General features: G+C 35.6%; 1 protein-coding gene across 8 annotated transcripts in view; it reads left to right on the plus strand.

Moving 5' to 3' along the window:
• KCNT2 (potassium sodium-activated channel subfamily T member 2) overlaps positions 1-23,971 on the plus strand; it is a 143,901-nt gene that overhangs the window by 79,639 nt on the left and 40,291 nt on the right. For all 8 annotated transcript variants that reach the window (XM_075760162.1, XM_075760155.1, XM_075760160.1 and 5 more), the window contains 4 exons: positions 111-247; positions 4,843-4,906; positions 13,181-13,289; positions 20,047-20,155. In XM_075760162.1, the coding sequence (XP_075616277.1) occupies positions 111-247; positions 4,843-4,906; positions 13,181-13,289; positions 20,047-20,155 (419 nt within the window). The remainder of the gene's footprint in view (positions 1-110; positions 248-4,842; positions 4,907-13,180; positions 13,290-20,046; positions 20,156-23,971) is intronic.

Consider the following 23,971-nt stretch of genomic DNA (forward strand, 5'->3'; position numbering starts at 1 on the left):
ATTATCAGAGACATTCTTGACATCCTGAGTCTCTGTTGACTCATTCTCTAGCAACAATAAATGGTAACATAAAAAAATAACATGACTGTTCCCCCTTATGTTTTTGACAGGACTATTATGTTGTTATTTTGTGTCCTACTGAGATGGATGCTCAGGTCCGAAGGGTGTTACAAATCCCAATGTGGTCCCAAAGAGTTATCTATCTGCAAGGCTCAGCACTAAAAGATCAAGACCTGTTGAGAGCTAAGTAGGCAAATATTGACCAATATTGTTTTTTACTTCTGTTTCACTCATACTGTTTGATAAATAAGTTTTACAAACAACAAAAGCTGTGCTAGAAGGAAAGCGTGTGTATTTATAATTTGTTTTTTGTTAATATCTGAAATTTTTCAAGGAACAAATATGTGTAAGCTCTTTCATTTGACCAAATTTTTCTTCACTGTCTTTTCTGTCTCAGTTTTTAAAGGTATTTAAACAGAGTACCTGTGATTTCTTCTGAAAAAGCAGCACAGAAAATTCCAAAACTGCCAGTAATGCTAGAATGTGTTTCTGTTCCTTGAGCGAAGATGGTAAATGTGATGGTAGTTCTCCTGACCAACTGAAAGGGGAAAAAAGTAAACTAAATAATTATCACCCTTTGAACCCATCGTACAGATTTGGTTTTTCCCTAAGTTCAGCCTGGTAGTATAAAAACTACTCTACTATACCTCCATATACTCTTCTTTCAGGGTCTTCTCTTACCACATACTTCCACCACTTCTAAAAAATCCTCTCTGGCAGTTAGTAGCGAATAACATTAATCAAAACACATCAGTCAGACATGGTTCCTCAACCCCCGCCCCCCCTGTTGCTCAATCACTTGAAGGTGCGAGGGAATTCACAGTGGAATTCACATAGGAGGATCTTCTCTTTAAGCTCTCCAAAGAGAGACAAAGGTGATTCTTAGCAAATAACTGATTTAACTTATCTGCATCTCTCTTTATAAGAACTTATTCAGCAACTAATATAGATGTCTAAAATTAAGCCAATACTTGCCTGAGTATTTGCGTCATTCAGCCTTCTTTACCCCAGGGGAGTTATTTCCAAGAATCTAATCTGTGAGAAATCTAGTGAGCAGTGTTACCTTCTCAGATTTCTGCCACTGAAGAAACAACTACTTCTATATCTGTTTAAAATTTGAAAATACAATAAAGCTTTTTTCAGGATTAGGAATTTTCATTTAGAGAGAGGTTCCTTTTTTTGCTTTCTTGCTGATTTCAAGAAGGAATTCATGTGGGGATTTAGCTGGCATTTGTTCTACACATTAGAAGAAAAATTAGGCTGTTCCCTAAAGATAATCTTGAATTTCACTTATAATAACCTGGAGGTAGTCAACTATGGAACTCTGCTTTTTCCAGCAGAACATGTAATTGAATGTTCCTGTCATAGAATAATTTTCAACCTCTCCTGAGTGAAGAAGCGTAGTCGGAATTTAATAGAACATTTAATATGAAATATAACCCAGCACCTAAGATGTTTGCTGTATTTCTTTTTAATGAGAACATAATGTACTGAGAAGATAACAAAGCACATGGTAAACTTCTTCTAATAAATAAAGTAATGGTTACCACCAACAACAAAATATTCAAGTGTCTCATTATCAAAATTTATACATATATGTGAAATGCAATGTCAAAATAACATGATAAAGGTTGCGTGAGAAAGTTGGCTGACTGCATAAGTAGTAAATAGTGAGTTAACTAAAGACTGGATTTTTCTTTATATGCCCTAGTACACAATTTCACTCTACAAAAATGATATTCATTCTTGCTTCCTACCTTTGAGAGCTTTACTGTGCAAATTTTTGGTGTTCTCTGAACAGTGTTCATGTGCCCAGCTTTAACAAAAAACCAGAATGAATTCTGTCATGAGGCATCACACTGATAGTTGTTCATCATCATGACTGGAAACTTATGACTACTTCAGCATTTGAAACAACACAGTAACTGATTAAAACAGCTCTCATTCTCCATGCAGACTAGCACCAGAAAATTAATAACACTACAATGCTTGATTTCTTTCCCCTACAGCTTTCTCCCATGTTCTGTCATGACCTCAAATATTTTTTTTCTCTCCTTCCACTTTCTTTAGTGAACCATCACAAGTCTCAATCCTGTCCATGTCCAATCTTTTTCTTTACCTTATACTTTTTCCTTTCACAAATTTTTTCTTCAAGTGGTTGAGTCACCATCTCTGGAGGTATTTAAAAGATGCATAGATGTGGTTCTTAGGGACATAGTTTAGTGGTGGATTTGGCAGTGCTAGGTTAATGGTTGGACCTGATCTTAAAGATCTTTTCCAACCTACATGATTCTACAATTCTATATAAAGTCCTTTTAATTTCTGCCACCCTCAAGCGGTGGAACTATTGGGGTTTTTTGTCTCAGATTCAGTTTTCTGGCACATAAAAATGGTGTAACTGACAAAAGCTTTTTCAGTTGTTAGGACGTGAATAACACTTCTCTCATAAGGATACTCTGGGTTCTAAGAAATGTTTTTAATGGAGTTGCTATTAGTGTTTCTGTTGTCTAAATTAATCACATTCATAGGTGTTAATCTCAGGTTATTATCCTTGTCATTTGTGGCTGAAGTGATTCAAGAAGTTATAAAAAAAAACATTGGGGAAAAAGGTGAATATGTTCACATGAGGTTTCATTTCCTTACAAAATCATCTATATATACTGCCAATCCCTGTTACCTCATCAGCTCTCATCAAAATCTCATCTAATTTCACTGAATTTTCTTTCCTACCACTTTGTTAAAGACCGTATCTTCCCAATTCTGCTCCCATGGGTAGCTGAAACTGCTCATACAGCCCATGATTTCTTCCTAATCAATGCTAATTTGACCTTACTATTGTAGATACACTGATTTGCCTTCGTTACAATGATTTTTCCATTTCAAGTACTGTAATCATTTGAGGCTTCCCCTGTTTTCCTACTGCTAGGTGCCTGTGGGGAATCTACAATGACCTGACTTTATCCTTCTCTTTTCTTTATACTTTCTCTGAACGATCTCACACAAAACACACAAATTTAATCAGTATTTCTGTAGTCAAAAACTAAATGGTTGGCCAAGCTATCTGACATCTCATTATGGATATCTATTCATCAACTTTAGCTTAGTTGCAGACAGTTGTAAATAGATCTTAATTTTTGTTACCAAAGTAAAACCAGTATCCTACTGTGGATCATAAGCTTGGAATTATATTGTAGAGCATCCTATGCAGACTGAACCTGCATCTTTGCAAGTGCTTTGTCATATAATAAGCTCTCATTTTTGCCCCACTTAAAACTATATGTTCCTGACATATATAATCTCATCTCCCTGAACCCTTGTTTCAGACACTCTGGAAATATTATTTATGTAGTACATCACCTCATTGCAGTCCTTCCCTGGCTTACCCTTCTTTGTTGCATGAAGGAGTGACCCCTTATTCTCACTCAGCCTGTAACTCCGAGTTCTTACTGAGAGGTAACCTTCTGACAAGTCTATAATGCTATTCTCCTTCACACATACAATTAATGTACAAATCCCATTGTGATTTCACCCATGCTGTCCCTTCAATCTAGGATGAATTTCTCAGAAACATCTGTAAAGTAATCCCAGTATTCTCCATCACATCCTCTCTTCAGTTGGTTCTCTGCTCTGATATCTAGTAAGACCACTTTCTACCATGATAATTTTTATATTCAGGTATTGTCACACTGTTTCTTCCTGTTTCCCACGTTTGCATATATTTTTGTTGTCCTTTCTCACGTCACTTAGAGCTTATATGGTAAGGACTGTCTTTTTGTTCTGTGTTTGTACAGTACCTTAAAGAATGGGCTCTTAGTCTAAGCCTAGGGTCCCAATGGCCTAAACCACTACTAACAACCACTAATTCCATTTTCTGGCAGCAGAGAAACTGAAGATTTAGGAATCTCAGGTCCCATTCCAGACTCCAGAATGGAGTTGCTGTAATGAGCAGTGAATTGCCTGTTCATTTTCCCCAGTTTCTGTCTCACTTTTCCCCTTCCCAGGAAACTCATTCTGTTCATCCTGCTTCTCTTTGCCCAGAGTCCTGTATTCCCAAGGAGGTCAACCAAGTCCCTATTTCTTCACTTCCACGTACTTCCAAGTGAAGTAGGATTCACTGGAGAAGGATATCAAGATCTGAGGCAAGAGAGGAAAAGCAAACTTTGATGAAACCTTCAGTCAGACTGTTTTTCTCCACACTTCCACTCTTTTTATTACCTGACCACTTGTAGCCACTAGAGAACAATTAGGTATTAAAAGTTCTCAAAGAGACCATGAACTGAAAATAGTTAATTCTTTTAAAGCATACATACACAGAAATGTTTGTTACTTATCCCAAATACATTATCCTAGTACTCATCTTTCTGCTATGACTAGGCAAGACAAGTCTATATTAATCTGTCCCCTCCCATTCATTCTTATAAAAACTAACTTGTACATATCATATCTTTACACACTATGCAAACTGGTGCTATTTATTCACCTTCTATACTCATGGCAAATTTTGCAAATTGTGTTTGAGGCCACTCTGCTTTTATGACTTTGGCACAGCTTCTACTGGCACCAGGGAAAGAAAGTTTCCCAGAACCTAGTCAAGAAGTCCTGGTACACCATGAGTTTAGTGCACAAGGTGACTGCTGCTGACATTCAGATAATACATGAGAACAGACAGACTAAACTTTCTCTGTATTCTGTTTCTATAAGAATGCAAGACTATAAACTGTGAAACACAAGTCCACATAAATATTTTGTTGGTATGTAACAGGCTTGTCTCCTCTCTTCTAGAATGGATGATGCTGAAGCTTGTTTCATTCTGAGTAGCCGCTGTGAGGTGGACCGGACAGCAGCTGTAAGTTTTGAAAAAATAACCAAGAATGAACGTGCATGCTGTTTATACTGCTACTGTCCTTATTCCCTCTCAGGGACTGAGAGTTCTGAGAACAGAAGATTAAAATTATCTGATTTACACAGAGATTTTGCATGTGGGATGAACTTCTCATCTCAGTTAAGATAATGAAAAGGTTTCAATTGAATTCTGTAAGGCCAGGATTCCACAAATTCATGATGCATGGTCTAATGCTTCATTTCACATGACAGATCTACTTTTGCTTTTTTTAGAAAATAAATTACATGACCTACGTACCAAAGAAGTTAGGATTCTGCAGCACATTTTAGTTATACATTGAACTTTTTCTAAAAAAAAAGTAAAAATGTATACATTTTTACAGGACTTTTAAAAATGTAAGAATACAGTTCTTTCAAAAAACAATTTTGATGCTGAATAAAGTAAATTTTTATGAGTTCTCTCCTTTTATTATGGAACAATGGCTGAATACCATATAAGCACTATAGTGGTACCTTAGAGATATACTGATACTTGGTCATTAATCACTCCAAAGGGTAGTACTCTGTCAAAAAAGTTTTATTCAAATTACCTGGACTAATATAAGTGTTTTCTCTAGATAGCCAATTCAAAGAGTTATATTTATTAAATCAGAAAAGAGATAGATATCAGCTGACTGGTATTTCCATTCAGAACTATTGAAGTATTGAAAGTTTACTACTAACAAAGTAAAGATTGAATTCAACTTTATAAATTTGTGACTAATACCAAATAACCAATGTATCTGAGAGTATTTGACCATTTTTCATATTGGCCAATTTTAAATGTGAAAAATGGCGAGATTCTTTAAAAAAGTTACTATGATTTTACCCATCCTACTAGTTATTTGCAGTCAGGCAAGTTACTGTCCACAAAGGAAGACTGCTAATACAAACCTCTACTCAGTGTATCTGTGATAAAAGAATTAAACTATTTTAATATGAACTAGAACTTTTCAAACTAATGAAGTTACCTACTGATCACGAATATCTAGGAAAAAAGTCCACTGAGGAAGAATTTATGAGCACAACTTCAAATTTTTCACTATGAGCTGCATACTAAATTGTTGCACACTTACCTCTATTCAGTTTGATCTTGGATTCCAAAGGAAGATCACAATAAGCCTGAATATTCACAAAGTTAAATTAAGATGTTTACAAATGCCTAACAAGAGCAAACTAGTGTTTATAATTCAGTAAGTATGTTTTAAGCTATCTCAATTAAAAAATACTAGTTTGCTGCTACATTATAAGAAATAGCAATTATTCTTCTAAATGTTAAAAATGGATGCAGTAAAACATGGGAAATGAGGGCTTTGCATTATGCATGTAGTATTTTTTAATATATTCTCTATCGCTTGCTACAATTACTTCATCTGCCATCAAAACTTAGTTGTTTCCATACCTACACATATGGCTTATCAGAGAAGGAAGAACAAAAAAAGCAACATAAGCTGCAGCTAGCAAGAAGAAAGGATTATTTCCTTGCTAGGCAAATGAGCCTCCAGAAGGAAATTTTATCAAAAATAACTTAATTTTTTGTAGACTGTCAGCATGCTGTAAAAAATATTTTATTCAAAGCTAAAGACCTTGTGCTAGACCCATCACTTGCAGAAAGCCCATGAACTCACTGAGAAATAAATCTGTGGTCCTACTATAATACTCAAACTTACTGAACTAAGAGCTTTGATTAATCAGGAGTAGACTCCTGCAAACACAGTAGCGAAAGCCACTGAATTGGCAGCAAGTAATCATGGAGTAGCCAAATAAGGCAAGCACTCAGAATGTACTCTTTGGAAGTGACCGGGCTGCTTAGGTATTTAAGGATAAGAACATGCAAGAGATCTTGCAAATACCTGGGAAAATACTGATAACTTCTGTGAGACTTAAAAATTTCAAAAAGCCAAACTGCCTTGCCTAAATTAGCCATGAAGTTCAGAGCAAATCGGCTACAACAACTCATTTCACAAATTATACTTGACAGTTGTGAAATTGTTAGAAATGAGAAATCCCATACAAGCAGAGCATGTGTTTTACCTTGCACTTAGTAGGTTTATGCAGCTTTAAGGACAGCTGCACCCACACAGGATTCACTTAGAGGTAAGCTGTTCATCTCTGCTCATAACCTCTCCAGAATTTATACAAAGGAAGGACATTTTTCAACTCTGCTGAACTCTCCTACAGGACAGACAATGAAGCTTCCATCCATTCTGGCCAGCACTATCTGGTTTGGTTTCAGAGTCGTGGCCAGCTACAACTCTCCAGGCAACCTTTCTGCCCTCGGGGACAGTGTACCCCAGGAAATACCAAAATGGTACCTGGCATGTTCCAGCTTCCAGTACAGACTATTATCAAATCTCATTTATCCTTGTATCTGGAGCATGCAAAGAGGCAAATCTTACCAAAGACAGAATCCAGTTATCTTCCTCTGGGACAGAATGCCCTCTTAGGTGACTGGCTGGCTAGTCATGATGGTGCTGTATCTCAACTGTAGCAGTGATAACTCCGAGGGTCAATGTCATCTGAAGTTTTTAAACAAGATGTCACCTCTCTCTCTGGTTTTCTTGTTGTTGCTCCGATTTCTTTTTCACAGGGAATGCAATTATTTATACTGCAAGTAGAAAATAGGACAATCATTTTCTTTTTTCTTTTTCTTTTGTTTTATTTTGCTGCCCCCTAGAGCTGTGAAATGAAAAGAATTCAATTTCCTATGCTGTTCCAGCTATAGTCACTACTGAGAACTTGAGTAATGGAGTACATAAGGTTACAGTTTGTCACTGGGCTGAAGGAAGTTCAGTTGTCATCCCAGTATCAATCTTTATAACCACAACTGATTTTTCACCCTGCTGTGCTTGAGAAGCTGACAAACTGTTAGGACTGCCTTGGATCCTCTCCTACATTGACAGCTATCAAAATAAAAGTTAACATGCATTGAGGAGATTCCCGACCAGAACAGCTGTTGTTACTCATGTGATTTTTTCAAAGTCCATGAGGGTTTTTATCTCCCCAGCTACAGTCCTCAGCAGAGGATCTACTTATTTGCCATGGATACCACTGGCTGTTCATTGCTTGCTATTTCGTTAGTTAATAAGTTTTAGTGCCAAAGTCTGTGTTGCTTCTGATCCAATTATATCTCAACTATAGCTCAGAAGTACATTAACAGGTTTCATAAAAATTGTCAGTTGCTTCCTTTTTCATTTGGAGGAGTAGGAACTTCAACAGTCAGACCAAGAATTTGTCAGCTTTCCAGAGTCTCCTACTAGAAACTTTCTCTTCTCTGGCAAGATAAAGCTCTGCCAAATTTTATTCTATCAAATGCTATTTTGACATTTCAGACCAAGATGTAAGCTACTCAACTGCTATAGCAAGCAGGACAGACATCTGTTTCACTTCTGGAGGATGCAACTCTTAAAGCGTTCAAATTGTACTTAAGTCTGGATGACAATTTTTTTTTTTTTTTTTTTGTTGATTGGTGGGTATAGAACAGTAGTTTGTGCCACACCACTAAGTTAGCCAGTGACTTCAATAGGCTGCCTACATCAAATTGCTCCATAAAACTAAGGTGCCTGAAAACAGTACATCTGCTATTTTAACCCAAGGAGGGGTGGGAAGAGAAGTCTCTTTTGAATTATCCTATAGCCATTAATAGGCTACCTAAATGTATGAAACACCACTTCTACTGACAGCTTTGTTCTGATGCTTTCTGAAAAAAATCAGAGATGGTTGAGTTCAAGCTCGCACCTTTTTTTCCTCACTTCTGTTAATCAAATTGCATGACATACTATACTGGTAATCTAAGTTACACCACCTTAATAGCATCACAAGATGGATGCATTGCATAGGAAGATATAACTAATTTATCAAGTTGTGTGTGGCAAGAAAAAAATTCAATTAACAGAACTATTTAAAAATATATATTAAATCAAGGTTTTGCTTTGAGTTCTGATGATTTATGTTCCTGTTACATCCACTTTAAAACTCACAGCTTTTGATACATACACTTAAATATCACCTCTATATTAATCACCATCGGTATCAGTGGTAATTTTTGATCACTGACTGCAGTTAATTGTGTGGAAAGCACACAGAAGAGAATATATTTTTCCCTCATCTCCCAAAGCAGCATATATTTTATAATGTGAATAGACGCATAATTTTGTCTCAGTAATCTCTGCTTATAGTATGTACATATATACCTCCTTTTTACTTGGGAGAAATGTGAACGTTTGTTAAAGTCACTGCAATATAGTATAGAAATTGCTACATACATAAAACAGAGAGCCACCAATACTATATGAAGAGACTTGAATCTAAGAAATCACTTAAAGTCCCTACCTGTATTTTCATTTCTCTCTGCTGGAGTCCTTCTCCAGAGTGGAATTTGAGGGAGTTACTGAGTGAAAAAAAACATGGAGTCCCAAATAACCAGCTTTTGTACACAAACACATGTATATGCCAAGTGGAAAGAGGGAAAATGAAACAATAATGCAAGGTTATTATATTAACAGTACATACACACTGAGTTGATCTTATGAAGCTATATAGGCATTGAAGTATCCATTTTATATATATATTTGTAGACTGCTTCTTCAAAAAAGAGTTAGCAAATGAAAGAAATACACATTTCACAGTGTTAAAACTGCATATGTGCCAAATAATCATCAAGAGATTTTAATTTTAAGGAGTCTTTCCCTTTCCTATACAATTATCTAAAAATATTGTATGTTGAGATTCATACTTTTAGTCTTACAACTACGGGTTTAGTTTTTCACTTCTATGGGTCTAGGTTTGTTTGTTGTTTGTTTTTTTTTTAAAAAAATGATGTCACTTGGATCATTTTAATAAGGATTTAATAAGCGCAATCCCAAGCCCAACTATCGGCTGGGTGAGGAATGGATTGAAAGCAGCCCCGAGGAGAAGGACTTGGGGGTACTGATTGATGAGAAGCTCAACATGAGCCGGCAGTGTGCCCTTGCAGCCCAGAAAGCCAACCGTGTCCTGGGCTGCATCAAAAGAGGTGCGACCAGCAGGTCAAGGGAGGTGATCCTCCCCCTCTACTCTGCTCTGGTGAGACCCCACCTGGAGTACTGCATCCAGCTCTGGGGGCCCCAGTACAGGAGAGACATTGAGCTGTTGGAGAGAGTCCAGAGGAGGGCCATGAAGCTGATCAGAGCTGGCAGTGCTGGAGGACCTGTCCTATGAGGACAGGCTGAGTTGGGGTTGTTCAGCCTGGAGAAAAGGTGGCTCCGGGGAGATCTAATTGTGACTTACCAGTACCTGAAGGGGACCTACAGGAAAGATGGTGAGGGACTGTTTGTCAGGGAGTGTAGCGACAGGACAAGGGGTAATGGGTTCAAGCTGAAGGAGGGTCCATTTAGATGAGAAGTTAGAAAGAAATTCTGTACTGTGAGAGTGGTGAGGCACTGGCACAGGTTTCCCAGAGAGGTTGTGGATGCCCCATCCCTGGAGGTGTTTAAGACCAGGTTGGACGAGGCTTTGGGCAACGTGGTGTAGTGGAGGGTGTCCTTGCCCGTGGCGGGGGGGTTGGAACTAGATGATCTTTGAGGTCCCTTCCAACCCAAACCATTCTATGATTCTATAATTCCTTCTTACTTTTAACAATTCTTACACCTTCTTTGGTTCTTGCAGGCTTTTTAGACAAAATAATTAAAAAAAAATTCAAAGAAAATATCTAACATTGAGAAGAAAAGAAGAAGAGTAAACTTAGTCTGAAATGTACAACCAAAATTTATTTATTTACTGGTACAGTTCTGGTTTATCACAGTAAATTTAACCTTAACTCGTGTATATAATACTCAAGAATGAAAAAAATAATTCACCCAAATTTCACTGAATATGAGCTATATTTCTATGCATGTGGCAATCAGGAAACAGCCTTTTCTCAACACTTTTGCAAGCCAATGTGGTCTGAATGATTGCTATGGAAAGGAAGGGAGGAAACTGGTAATGTTGAACCCTGCGCAATGAAGTCACACTATCACTGCAAGTGACTCTGAATGTGTTTCCCCGACACCTTTTGCATAAAAAAATAAGGTAATGTCTTCAATAATACGGGTTTTTCAAATCTGTCCCAAACGCACTCCCAAACCTCTTACTCCTCCTGTAGTATACCTATATGACCGCCATCTATCCCATTACCCAGCCATTTACTACTTCTGAGATGTGTTGGCGTTTCATTCCCTTAAGATAAAACAGTAAAAATCTCTAAATAAAAAAAAAAACCCTAAAGGGGATAAGTCACCATATGCTACAGAAAAGGTGAAGAAAAAGTGACTACATACAAGGAAAGCTTACAGCAGGGTACATCCAAGTTCGGAAATCTCCTGAATGGGCACAACAATCTGACATCTATGAAACTGTTAATAAGAAAATGTGAAAAAGTATTTTACCATCCTCAAAAGGTCTTCCTCTTATGACTCCATTCTAGTATTTCTTAGTAGAAAAAGTACTCGCTAACATCTCAATTGACATTAAAATATTATGGTTTGAAAATGTCAATTACACTCTGTTCCAGGCAGAGATTTTCCCTTGTGTTCATGAGTCTGAAAGCTTTTCTTATTGCTGATGCTGCAAACATAATGAATCACTCTTTATATTTTATCTTTTAATACCACCAATTTCATGACTAGGCAAGGCATTTCAACCCAAGTATTGCTTCCTACATGCAGCTCTCAAATATTTCTTTTTAGTTCTGAAATGAAAACTGATGGCTGATACACTGAAATTAGACATATTTCATGAAATTCAATATATGAATGTATCATCACATACTTTACTTTTATGGGATAGCAGTATTCATCCTGTGGTTAACTCACTTTGACATGTGGTAACAAGTACAAAAACCAACAGGCTGGTAAATCTCGTGGAATCCTTTGGTCAGTAGCTGGCTAAATTCTGACGTCATTTGTGCAAGTGTTTTAGTTGCACAAAAATTTAGATGTTTTTAATTGAGCGGATATTTTTTAGAATTATCCACAATTTTAAACTCTTAATTCCTGATGTTCTCATTTAATGTTATTTAAATTCTGAGTCTTTTTGGAAGGATGTATCTAATACATCATTCTTGATTAATTAGCCATGACTCATCACTACACTCTTAAGTTTTCACACAATTCTTCCACATTCAGATGCCACCCCTTCTAAATTAAATGATCCCCAACACTTGCAGAAAGATAGGAGAGGAATAAAATAGCTTATTAGCAGAAGATTTCTGGAAACAAACCCTCTATTGTGCATTCCAACAAAGAGAATATATCATACGAGGAACATTGGGTAATGGAGGTTGGAAGGAAGCTCAGGAGGTCTCTATAGTCTGACAGGAGTCAGTTATGAACAGACCACATTGCTTAGGGCTTTATCTAGTTTGGTGTGAAAATGTCCAAGGGCAGACACAGCATAGCCTTTCTGCACAACCTGTTTCACTGCCTGACTGTCTTCATGGGGAAAAGGTTTCTCCTTATATCCAGCCTGAATCTCTCTTTTCAGCTTACATCCATTGTCTCTTGTCTTCCAGCCATGCATCACTGTGCAGAGCCTGGCTCCATCTGCTCAGTAACCATCCCATAGATACTGGGGGTTGCTGTTAGGTCACTCTGAAGCCATCTCTTCCACAGGCTGAACAAGCTCTGTTCCTTCAGTGTCTCCTCACAGGGTCTTTGCTTCTGCCCCTGACCATCTTGGTGGCCCTCTGAGACACAGCATTCATATGCCCAGAGGTATAGCTACCCACTTTATCCTTTGTTTGAAGACAGGTGAAACTATTAGTTTTTCTGCTGCTGTTGGAGTCCTCGCCCGGTCTCCACAACCTTTCAAAGGTAAGAAAGCAACCATACAAGGACATTGGTCTGCTCTCTCTGCACCCATCTGATCTGTGGGCTGTATGGGCTGAGTTCTCTGGAGCAATCCCTGTCTAAAATCATCCACTGCTGGTGATTCTCCTCCTGCTTGAAGCATGCCTCAAAGCAAAGGCCTGAGACACATGGTTGGTGAACACAGAGTACCTCCGCTGTGTATGTGTATATATGTTTAAGTATTTAAATATATGTAATAGATATAATATGTAATATTACTTATAACATGTACCTAAACATCCACACTAGATGATCTTATATAGTCTTAAAATTAGTTTTCTTCAATGGAGTCAGTCTGATAAGAGGTTCTTATTCTAATGTAACATGGTTATTTGTATTTCATTGTCATCATCTCATACTCTCTATTCTAGGATCATCAAACCATTTTAAGAGCATGGGCAGTTAAAGACTTTGCTCCAAATTGTCCTTTGTATGTTCAAATACTGAAACCTGAGAATAAATTCCACATCAAATTTGCCGGTAAGTCTAATATTTCAGCCTTTTGAAACACTTGTTAGTATTTGGCAGTTCATTTCATAAACACACGAGCAAAGTGAGATTCCCTCGGCATATTTACTGGTTAGAAGCCGATTGAGAGTGCAGTGTTGTAAAATAACATGGGCTCTGTATATCCTATCAATAGTAAAATGTCATGGTTTACATTAAAGTCTTATTTATAAGCACTTTTAGGGATTATTACTCTCTTATGTTACATGATATAGAGAGTAGAATTATTTCACATATAATTCATTGTTACTTCTTCATTATAGATCCAGGTAGGTTTCCAGCTTGCTATATCCATGTCTTTAAATCATTTCTGCTTACTAAAACATACTGTTACTAAGGGGTATATGAGAAGATTGGCTCAGAAAAGGCCAAATTTTTCCCAACAAACAACTGAGGAAGAAAAAATGTTCTCATTGGACTGTTTTTTTCTCTAAGTGGTATGAAAAACATTATTTTAATTACTTTCAAATATTTTGGAAAGAAACAGAGAATTTAATTCTATATCCAGTAAAACGCATGTCTTAGAAACTATGACAGACAATGCAAAATGATGTTAAGAAATCCAAACAAATCCTCTCTTATAAGAAGAGATTACCAGCTTTAATTTGACAAACTGTTTCTCTATGTACGTAGGTGTCTCTTTATCTGTATACAAACACACACATACATACATCTGTATGTATATACAGACATATATATGCTCATGTGTGAATACACACAAATAATACTTTTATAATGAACTCATTTTGCCTATCTTTGGAAAAATACCCCTATGAAGTAGAAGCAGAACTTTCCTTTTCAACTGTAATTCTGAAAATTCAATTTTCTTGAAGGATATTCTAAGGAAGAAAAGATTGCTGATTCATGCAAAATTCAAAAAATTCTATGGAAAAATATTAGTCTCCTCCATCATCCCAGAACGTGATGAAAAAGTAAATTCCAGTGCAGAACAATTCCAGAGCAACAGTGAAAGCTGTAATTTTAAAAGCTACTGCATTTACCACTAGGTTGGAAAGAAAGAAAAAAAGCATCAATAGCAGTTCTGAGGTTATAAAAGTATAATCTCAAACTATGAGATGGCACGGCAGGGAATAAGGCTCATGCTGTGACAAGAATGATAGTGCTTTTTCATCTCCCCCTCAAAACCACACAGTACAAATATAGTCTCTTCTCCCTAGCCATGGCCACTTTTCTTTATCTGTAACCGTTAATTTGTTGTTACTAATTGTATTTTTAAGAGAGTTTCATTATTCTTAATGGTTTTGTCTCTGTAGGAGGTTGTATATAACTAGACTTGAAAAACAGAGGTAAATTTTCATATCTGTTCTAAGTCTCAGATTGAGAATTTGGGCTTTTTTTGGTTTTTTTAAAGCAAACAACAAAAAAGCCCCCAAACTTCTTTTTGTAATATTTCCTTCAACTGAGCTTAACCAATGTGGTATCTTACCACCCTCATTTATGTTCTGTAGTTCTTCAAGGGCTTGAGGAGACCTTATATATTCTGTGCCTCATTAGCCCCCTATAATATTAATTATAGTAGTACTGTATTGTAAGTCTAAATATTTATATAACACTTTTACATCCCAAAAGAATTTCACATGGGTCATAGGGATCACTGCATCCATTTCCACACACTCACTCTGCACAACAGTAAAAGCAGAAAATTACAAGCCTTCCTTCAAGATTAAATTAGTCTCACTCATATAAAGCACAGGAAATTTTTAATGCAGTTTTAAATTTGGCAAGTTTATGAACATGGTATAAACATCACCACTGGATGCCTACCTACTTACTGCAAATAGCTATACCACTGATAGATTCATGAGAACAACATTTGTTTGTATACATTTTCCCAAGAGGACTCTACTTCGGTTATTAATCTCATACAACTCTTCTTCATTCTGAAATACGTACCCAGTGGGGGCTGCAGACTATAGCCCTGTCCAGAGTGCTTACGAATAAAATTTGTCATAACCATACGGAATATTTTTCTAAGTGCTTTTCCTATTATGATTCAGGACTGCTTTATTACTGCCTTAATGCAAAAGCTTCTTTTAAATTTGATATTCCTTTAAAAAATTACTCCTTTCTTCTGGAGGTTTTCTAAAACAATATTTTGCATTATTATGAACCTGAAATATTCAGTAATAGGATTTCTTTTTTTTTTTCCTCTTTACACACAAATTTAGACTATAACTGTCAAAAAGAAAGTTTCTGAATTTAGAAAACATACAATCAAAGAGTTCAACAAAGCCCTCCTAACAAAAGTTCAACTTTTAACAACGTTGAAAATTTATAAAACACTAGAAGCTCAGTTTCTCAACAGCTTCTATTAGGTTGACCAGTAGTCCTAGATTGCATGAGACAGTCCTGAAATTTAGACCCTGACTGCATTTTCTCATAGAATAGCATCCTGGAGATTTTCTGCCTTAGGCTTCAGAAATAATATATAGGACAAGTAATTGTTATAATTTATTCCCATCTGGTAGACAAGTTTTTTGCATTCTTCCTCTCTTTAATGAGAGGATGAGAACTTATTCTTGTCATTGCAGCAAGAGAATGGAGACACTTTGCACAGGGTAATATGGCATGTCAGAAAGGCAGGTTTCCTGTCTTTTCATCTGATGCCAGACGCACACCCTTGCATCCTGTGTTTTCTCTGTTATTTTTTACAGTGGAGTTTACTTTGTTTAGAATGGTAACTTATATTAATACAGTAGAAATATTTCTCTGTGCATGAGTATGATTCTTCAGTGGAATCTGAAAAGTACAGGGCAAGTTCGAGGTGTGAATACTCTCTAAATATACAGTCACTTTAACATGACAGTTATCAGATGGGCAAGGAAACACTGTATCACCATTGTTAACAGTCTTATGTCTTAAGCTGAAATGCTTTGACTACTCCTGAGTAATTTCCAATATACAAATGCTTTGACATGCCCAGTTTTTCTTTCAGTAATACTGTGTTTTCCTTCACTGGCAGTTACATATGGTTTTCTTAATCTTCCTGCTTTTCCCTCAAACACATGGGACTACAAAAGGCCATGTACCCTGAATGCATGCATCTGGCCTTGCATTTCAGCACAAACATGAAATAAAGTGAAGATTGACCACAGCAGAGCAATATATTTATGCAATTCAGAGACTGAAGTTGTATACTTACTGAGTTGAACTCACAACTTTCATATATTTGATAGAAAATAATCGCTTTTACCTTGAATATTCAGAAATTATGTATAATCACAATTCCAGGAACTGGGGACACATTTTGATATTCTCTATTTACTCAAAATGCACCAATGAATTAGTACAGATTGGTGAAATCTGATATTAAACCTTCAGTAGTTTATTCGAAATGAACATAGTCCAGATTTACCAAAATGGATATTGAATGCATCTGATGATTAATCTATCCAATTACAGGTAAAAATAGTCTAGAGATAATGGATGGACTTTTTTCTCTATCTGGTCTGGTAGTGATCATGTTAACTTATCAAATTGGCCAAAATAAGGCTTCTCAGAATAATTGTATCAGGTCTAGGACATTCTTACCACGTGGTTGATGCTGCAGGCATAAATCACTATTCTGAGTATGTTTTATCTTCAAGAACATTACAGAAGTCATAACTCACCGCACTGCATTACTACATCTATTTGAGACAGACTTAGCAATAAATTTTCTGTCAAAATATATTTTCAACAGCAAGTACAGCTTCTGGAAATTCTAAATGGAATATTTCTGTAGTATAAATGCAATCAAAATAATTCTGTTTGGTAAACTGATTTGACATATTTAATATTCAGTTCAAGATAAACTGCAGTCTTGTTTGCTGCTTCATTGCCATACTGAGCAATTTGCTGATTCTGGACCTGACTGACGTCCCAGACCTGAGGAGTGGGAAAGCTGTCACCCAGCTTCCTCCCTACTCACTTGAGAAGAGAAAGCATTGCATAAATTTCTGTATAACTCTCACCACAGCTCCACATAAGAGTCCTGACCATAAATGTAAAACACAGTAACATTATAGGCAAGCTGTAATCTGCCAAATATTTGGAGAAATGAGCAAGTTACTTTTGACCTGATCCGTGACTAATATAAGAACTTAACTCCTGCCAAGAGAAGAAACCCATAGTACCTCTCTTCATGTTTCAAATGCCTACAATATTTCTAATCATGGTAATTAGATCACTGAAGAATCTTTCAGCTGGTGTTCTCAAAATACCTCTGAGAATTCAAAAGCTTCACAACACTTCTGAAGTAGGTGGGGTATTTTCATATACCCATTTGACGGATGCATAAAAAGTCATGAAGGGCATAAATAGCTCGCGCAAGGTCAAAGTCTACAACAGGAATGGAAACAGTCCTGCGAATCCCAGCTCCATGGCTCCTGATGAAAAACACTTGACAACACAATGCAAATCTCTTACACATATGAGATTAAGATAACTGTTGTAGGACAGCAACCTCTGTTTGTCATGTGCTATATTCTCTGTTAACAAGACATTTTACATAAAATCCATCCAAAAAGTCTACCATATATGTTAGAGACTATAGAATATATGGAGGATTTAAGTTTGAGATATACTTTTTTTGCATTGAGCCATCCGTGATTTATTCATTTTCATTTATATATATTGAGGTCAGCATGTACAATTTGGTTCAAGTACAAGATCTGAAATAATAGATGATGAAATAATTTTCCTGTAGATTTTTTTCTTGCTCCTATTTTCAAAAGTATTAGCTATAATATAACAACATTCTAAACAAAAAATAAGGGGAGGTTATTTGGAAAAATCCTATACAAATTCAAAAATATGGAGAATTCTCATTCCTTCAATATCAGGAAGACAATATTCACTTCCATAAATCTTTGCCATCTGACTAATGGTAGTGGAATGCAGATATTCCATCCAAGCAGTAGACTATACCTTAGTCTCAAAATCTCTAGTTTAAAATTCAAATCGATTTATTAATTGCACATGGTCAGCTAAAAGAACACATTTCTATCTGAAATATTTGCTGCAGGAAATATTTAATTGCTATAACTGAAATATATTTAGGGGAGAAAAAATCTCATTTTGTTCTATATTTGACAGTGTCTTTATATAACTAAATTCATTCCTTCCCTATAACATTTAAATAGGCCATGATCTTCAGAAAATGAGAGAATGAATTTCTCCTTTCAGTAGTCAATGATTCTGTTACTGAAAATCCTCTAGAATTTTTTTTTAAAAAAAGGAACAGAGAAGGCATACAAAGTATGCCCTTACTTTTGTTTTCAGTAAGTGGCATGCTTATAGCTATACTATAAATTCTGTCTAGAAAGTAGCTTAGAGAGGTAAGGTGGTTCTAAGGATTTCAATGGTATATTAGTGCGACTAGAAGTAGAGGTACATACCTCAGATCTAGGTGGAGAAGATTATTTTTTTACTCAGCAATTTTCATATGGCTTATGTTTTGATCATCAGCTGTACTATTTGTATTATTCTTTCTCATCAGAAGTAAATTCTACTCCCATTTAAAGTAACGTAGACTGAATCAAACACTAAATTTAGAAGAAAATAATTACTTAGCATGCGATAAATGCCTTCATGACCTTAAAAAACCTTTATGACTAGGTTTCTACATGGGCAAGAAGTTTAATTAAGTTGTAAGTTTTGTGCTTATCCCTTCTTATATCTATTTTAATACTGTCACAGGTATATGTGAATGACATTAAAAAGTAATTTCTGTTTCCTTTTCATGCCATCACCAGCACTAGAAAGCATTTAACTGCGATCTGAATTTTAAGCACTAGCCATCCAAGTTGAATAATAATTTATACAATACTGAAAGCACATACAGAAGATTTGGCAGTTTTAAGTACAAGCCAATATAGAGAACTAGATATAATGCCTCTGTTCCTTTCTCTTCTCAATTCTCCTCCCCTAAATTCCATTAAAAAACAGAAAAAAACCCAGGTATGTCTATAGTACTGTTCCATCACAGCAAGTACTAATGCACAGACCTACTTTCTTGAAAGGACTCTCAAAAACAAAGCACAATTTTGTGAATACAAAAGCCAGACAATGACTGGGGTAAAAGAGAACACAAATTTGTAAAAAGCTGGAAAAGAAAAAACAACCACCCCCCTTGCCTAGATTGCAAGGAGGCAGCAGCTGTTAGCAGCTCCTGGGGAGATATTAGTCAAATCTCCACCACACACTGAAGTGCTGTTCAAAATCTCAGAGCCACTGCCAAATAACCAGTCTGCAAGCCAGTACAGCCTAATTGATCTAATTGATCAGCACCTGGGCATTGCAGTATCCTAGAATTTTGTGTTCAGGAAATAGCATACCTATCTCAGTACAATGCTTGATGTCTCTATACCAGTTTCTGCAAAACTGCAGAAGGTGCAAAAGATACAAACTAGACTATGCTACGTGGCTTACTCATACAACTAGTGCAGCAAGATTCACAGAGCCATTGCATCCTCTCCATGTGTAGCTGCAGGACAGAAAGTATGAATTGGATGCAAAATTAACTCTACTCATGCAATCTGAGAGAGACCATAGATGGGGCAAATCACACACCTGGCTGCTCTCCAGGTTCAAGTGGAAGATGAAGATCTGGAGGCATATTTTGATTGTCCCTATCTTCACCATTTTCCTAGACAAGGACAAGAAGTGATAATTCTGTTCAATGGAAAGTATTTTTGTAAAACAATTTATATCTTCTTTTTTGGTACAGATCACGTTGTGTGTGAAGAGGAATTCAAATATGCGATGCTAGCTCTAAATTGTATATGCCCAGCTACCTCTACATTAATCACACTGCTGGTTCATACATCTAGGGGACAGTAAGTATATACTGCCATAAAAAACCCGCACAACCTTGTAAGAGTTATAGCTGATATTCTTTGGAAAATAGCTTACCATGAACTCCCAGACAACTACAGTTTTTAAAAAGAAATTGGAACTTTCTGCACAATAAGAGCATCGACATGTTTTACTCAAGTTACTATAATTTCAAAGAGAAACATACACCCCCTCCAATATTTAACAATTTGTTGCATGCTGTTGGGCCCTACCACAATAAAAGATACGAAAACTTGTATTTCCAAATTAGTATATTGAATCGTGGATCTATCACACAGTTCTACTTAAGAACACCAACAAGACCCAAGAATATCTATTTTAATATATTTATTTGAAGGTCTATTTTTGTATACAAATAAAAATTCCTATTTATTGAGCTCAAAAAATGTTTTTCTGATAACATATTATTTGCTATTCAGTGCCTGTATGTTAAGTAGTAAGCAAATATGCATGTGAAGAGATAGTTTTTAACATAATAACCATACTGCTGGAAAGGGTACAGAACTACAGTGTCTCTGCAGGCTGCACACCTGTAGAACCTCTCTGTATGTACCAAAATAATTGTGCCACATCTAGTATATCTCTGTTATGCTATATTCTTGGAATAATGAAGTATTCTTATTAAAATGTTGTGGGCAGAGAGAGGCATTAAAGAGTAAGTCTCCAAATATATCTGTAGAAAAGGAATATATTCATATAGACTGCACAAGAATGCATTTGAGAGTCTAGCAAAAATGCATACTTTTTTTGAAGTAACCATGGACCCAGTAATATCTTGATATTTACAAGCAGAGTTATTTAACCTTCTGTATGACACTTCTAGTATTCCTCTGTACCCAGGATGGGGAAAACTGAAATTACTGCTAGAACTTTTACTACCAAGATCAACAAATGTCAAGATTTTAATGGCACTGTCTGTACTAGAATCTGTTAATAAGATGACAACAAAATACTGTTTCCATCCCTCCTGAGGATCATGGTGAAATACATTCTTCATCTGCCTAGCTTTCATTATCTGACATGCACAGAATACAAAGCCTTCTTTAGTTATTTCATATTATATGTACATGAAGGAAGACCAGTATTTTGAACAGCTAGCAAAAAATTTTCCATCAGCACAAAACCAGACATATGAAAGGGACCCTGTTTTCTGCTGTACTTAAGAACTTTAGCATTTCATTTTTAACATAGGCATACTGATCATTTATACAGATTTCCAATTATGGTACAAAGTAATATAGTAGAATGCAAAAGTGCTTATTAATTCTTTTGCAATGACAATTAATTGATGTAATCAGGAATGTTAAAGTAACTGATTTCTACTCTGGTCATTGTATACTAGGAGCAAAAATAATATTTTTTTTGCACAAATAGTTGTCAGCATTACTTTGAATTCTTCCTACAGGAACATACAAGCTTGCTGTATAAATACAGAAAGAATGGAAAAGTGAAAATGCCTAGTTTTCATTCTTCTACTTTAGTCAGCACTCATCAGAGCATTTAATCTTAGATGGGCTCCAAAATACTGAAAAATGGCAAACTTTGGCCGTCTTAGAGCAAGTGTATTAATGCTGAAATAATTGGTTGAATGACTGTTCTTTAAAACCACACTATATCGGTGAAAGTTTAACTCACACACATTAGAGGGAAAAAATGTCAAAAATATTTCAAATTTGAGTAGTCTTGACTTCTCAGTGCTGAAAATAAACTAAAAAATTCAAGTATTTCTCTCCCAAAATATCACTTTCTAAGCTTTCAATTTTAGTATTTTTGCTACTTCATTTCATTTTACTAAAAATGTACATAATTCTCATGCATAAAAAGGTGCACAATTCCCAAACTGGTGGAGTTCTCATTACCCTTTTATTCCTTACAACTTTTTAAAAACCGTTGGAAATGCTGGAATATGTTCTCAAAAGTCTAATTTAACTGAGATTTTAATTTTTCATTAAGTTTTGTATAAGTGCACAAATCTGTTCAATATATGATAAATGTCACCAAGTCAAGCATTCGAAATTAGGAAATGAGGACAAAGCTATGTTTTTACTACTGCTCTGATCCTATTAAAAACCTTACTGTGCTGTTGAAAACATTAAGTAATGATGAACCTCAACTTACTTTTTGCTTGTAACTGAGTGTTACGTAGGCCATGTTTAATCTGGAAGTTTTGTGTCCTTGAAGATTTAGTTAAGGTGGTATTTAACAACTAGAGATTTAACCATTGATTTTTAACAAGTATGCACTTCTTGAATATAATATTCAAAATTTAAAAGACAGTATTACACATAATTGAAAAAATTGTATAAAATATTTAAAATATGTGAAAAAAATTTCTCTTTCCTGAATTACCACTTCAGTGTCCCAATTTTATCAATCTTATATTTATTTTGCTTTTTTATTAATCTTTTTAATGTGCAAGACCATAATTGATTTAAACACTTGCTAACTAAAATAAACTCATAGCTAGATATGGGTTTAAATCTGCTCTTTAGAAGTATTATACTTAAGAAATTTATTTTCAAATTTTCTTATTGAGTATACACTAATGTTTTAGAGCAAAAATTCCTTTTAAACTTACATTATTCATAAGCATCTCCAGAGATCTGCACTGACTCTGGACTGTTTGAACAGTGTTGGTAAAACAAATGATTCTGCACTTCATTGCCTTCAGGGGAACTCTGTTTTCAAAATAGGTGTAGGTTTTGAGCTTCATCTACAGGTTGTCATTGTGTTGCAGACATAAAGCTGCTTTAGATTTGACTAATTTATAAAACAGAATAATTGTTTTGGCTTTTCTAAATATTTTCCAATGTTGAACAATAAGTAAATTTAACTGCTAATTGTTAAAATAGGTTAAACTGCCTTTATGCATATGAAAGGTGAAGTCAGATGAACATTTGAGTTTGGCTAAGTATAAGTAAAAAGATTAAGTAAAAATAGATTATTTAAACTACAACTAAAAGTTTAAACTATACGTGCATTTATATTTTGTTAGATCTAAATAACAAATAGTATTTGTTAGATAGGGTGCCAGTGTTAACAGCGAACTGCTTTCCTTTACATTGGTTCCTGTTTCATTATCCTTTCATTATCCTGGTTACTACTAGCACTTGCATTAAACTTTATGTAGGACTTGAGTTTTAAATCCCTGTCAGTATTGATTTATATAAAAAAACCAGACTTGGATTACAGGGAGACTGCAATGAATCAACTGCTTCCAACTGTGGGTAATTTTTTAAAAGTCTATTCAAAGTCATTGGGAGGACTTACTTAATAATTAGGTCAGGTTTCCATTCAGAGAAGCCCCATATCTGTGGCAGTTTAGTAACTGCAATACAATGACTGGGAATGCTCATTCAAGTTGTTATCTCAGATAACTAGGTTCAAACGACTTTCCATTCCACAAGGAATGGGTCTTCCTTTTACATAGTATTTTAGGTGCGTATAACCAGAGGGGATTATCAAAGAACTGGCGAGAACATTTCTTGCTTTTTATCATTTCCCTAGTGAAAAGTCATTCATTAAGGGAAAATATGACCACTTTCAAATTCTAGCTTCTTAACATTTGTTATTTAATGAAGTTATGATCTGAGGTGATTTACATTTTAATGGAATTAAACAGTTCTTTGACAGTTCATAGATAAAGCATTGTCCCAACTGTTTGTTGTACTCTTAGAAATGAAGTGCCACCTATTCCACAGGAAATCTGTTTCCTGTATTTATTAAGAAATAGCGTGACACCGTCAATAATACAAGCTCATTTCTAATAATCATGAAGATAAGTACACTGGGAAATT

The sequence above is a fragment of the Balearica regulorum genome, chromosome 8, assembly GCF_011004875.1.
Source record: "Balearica regulorum gibbericeps isolate bBalReg1 chromosome 8, bBalReg1.pri, whole genome shotgun sequence".
Lineage (NCBI taxonomy): Eukaryota > Metazoa > Chordata > Aves > Gruiformes > Gruidae > Balearica > Balearica regulorum.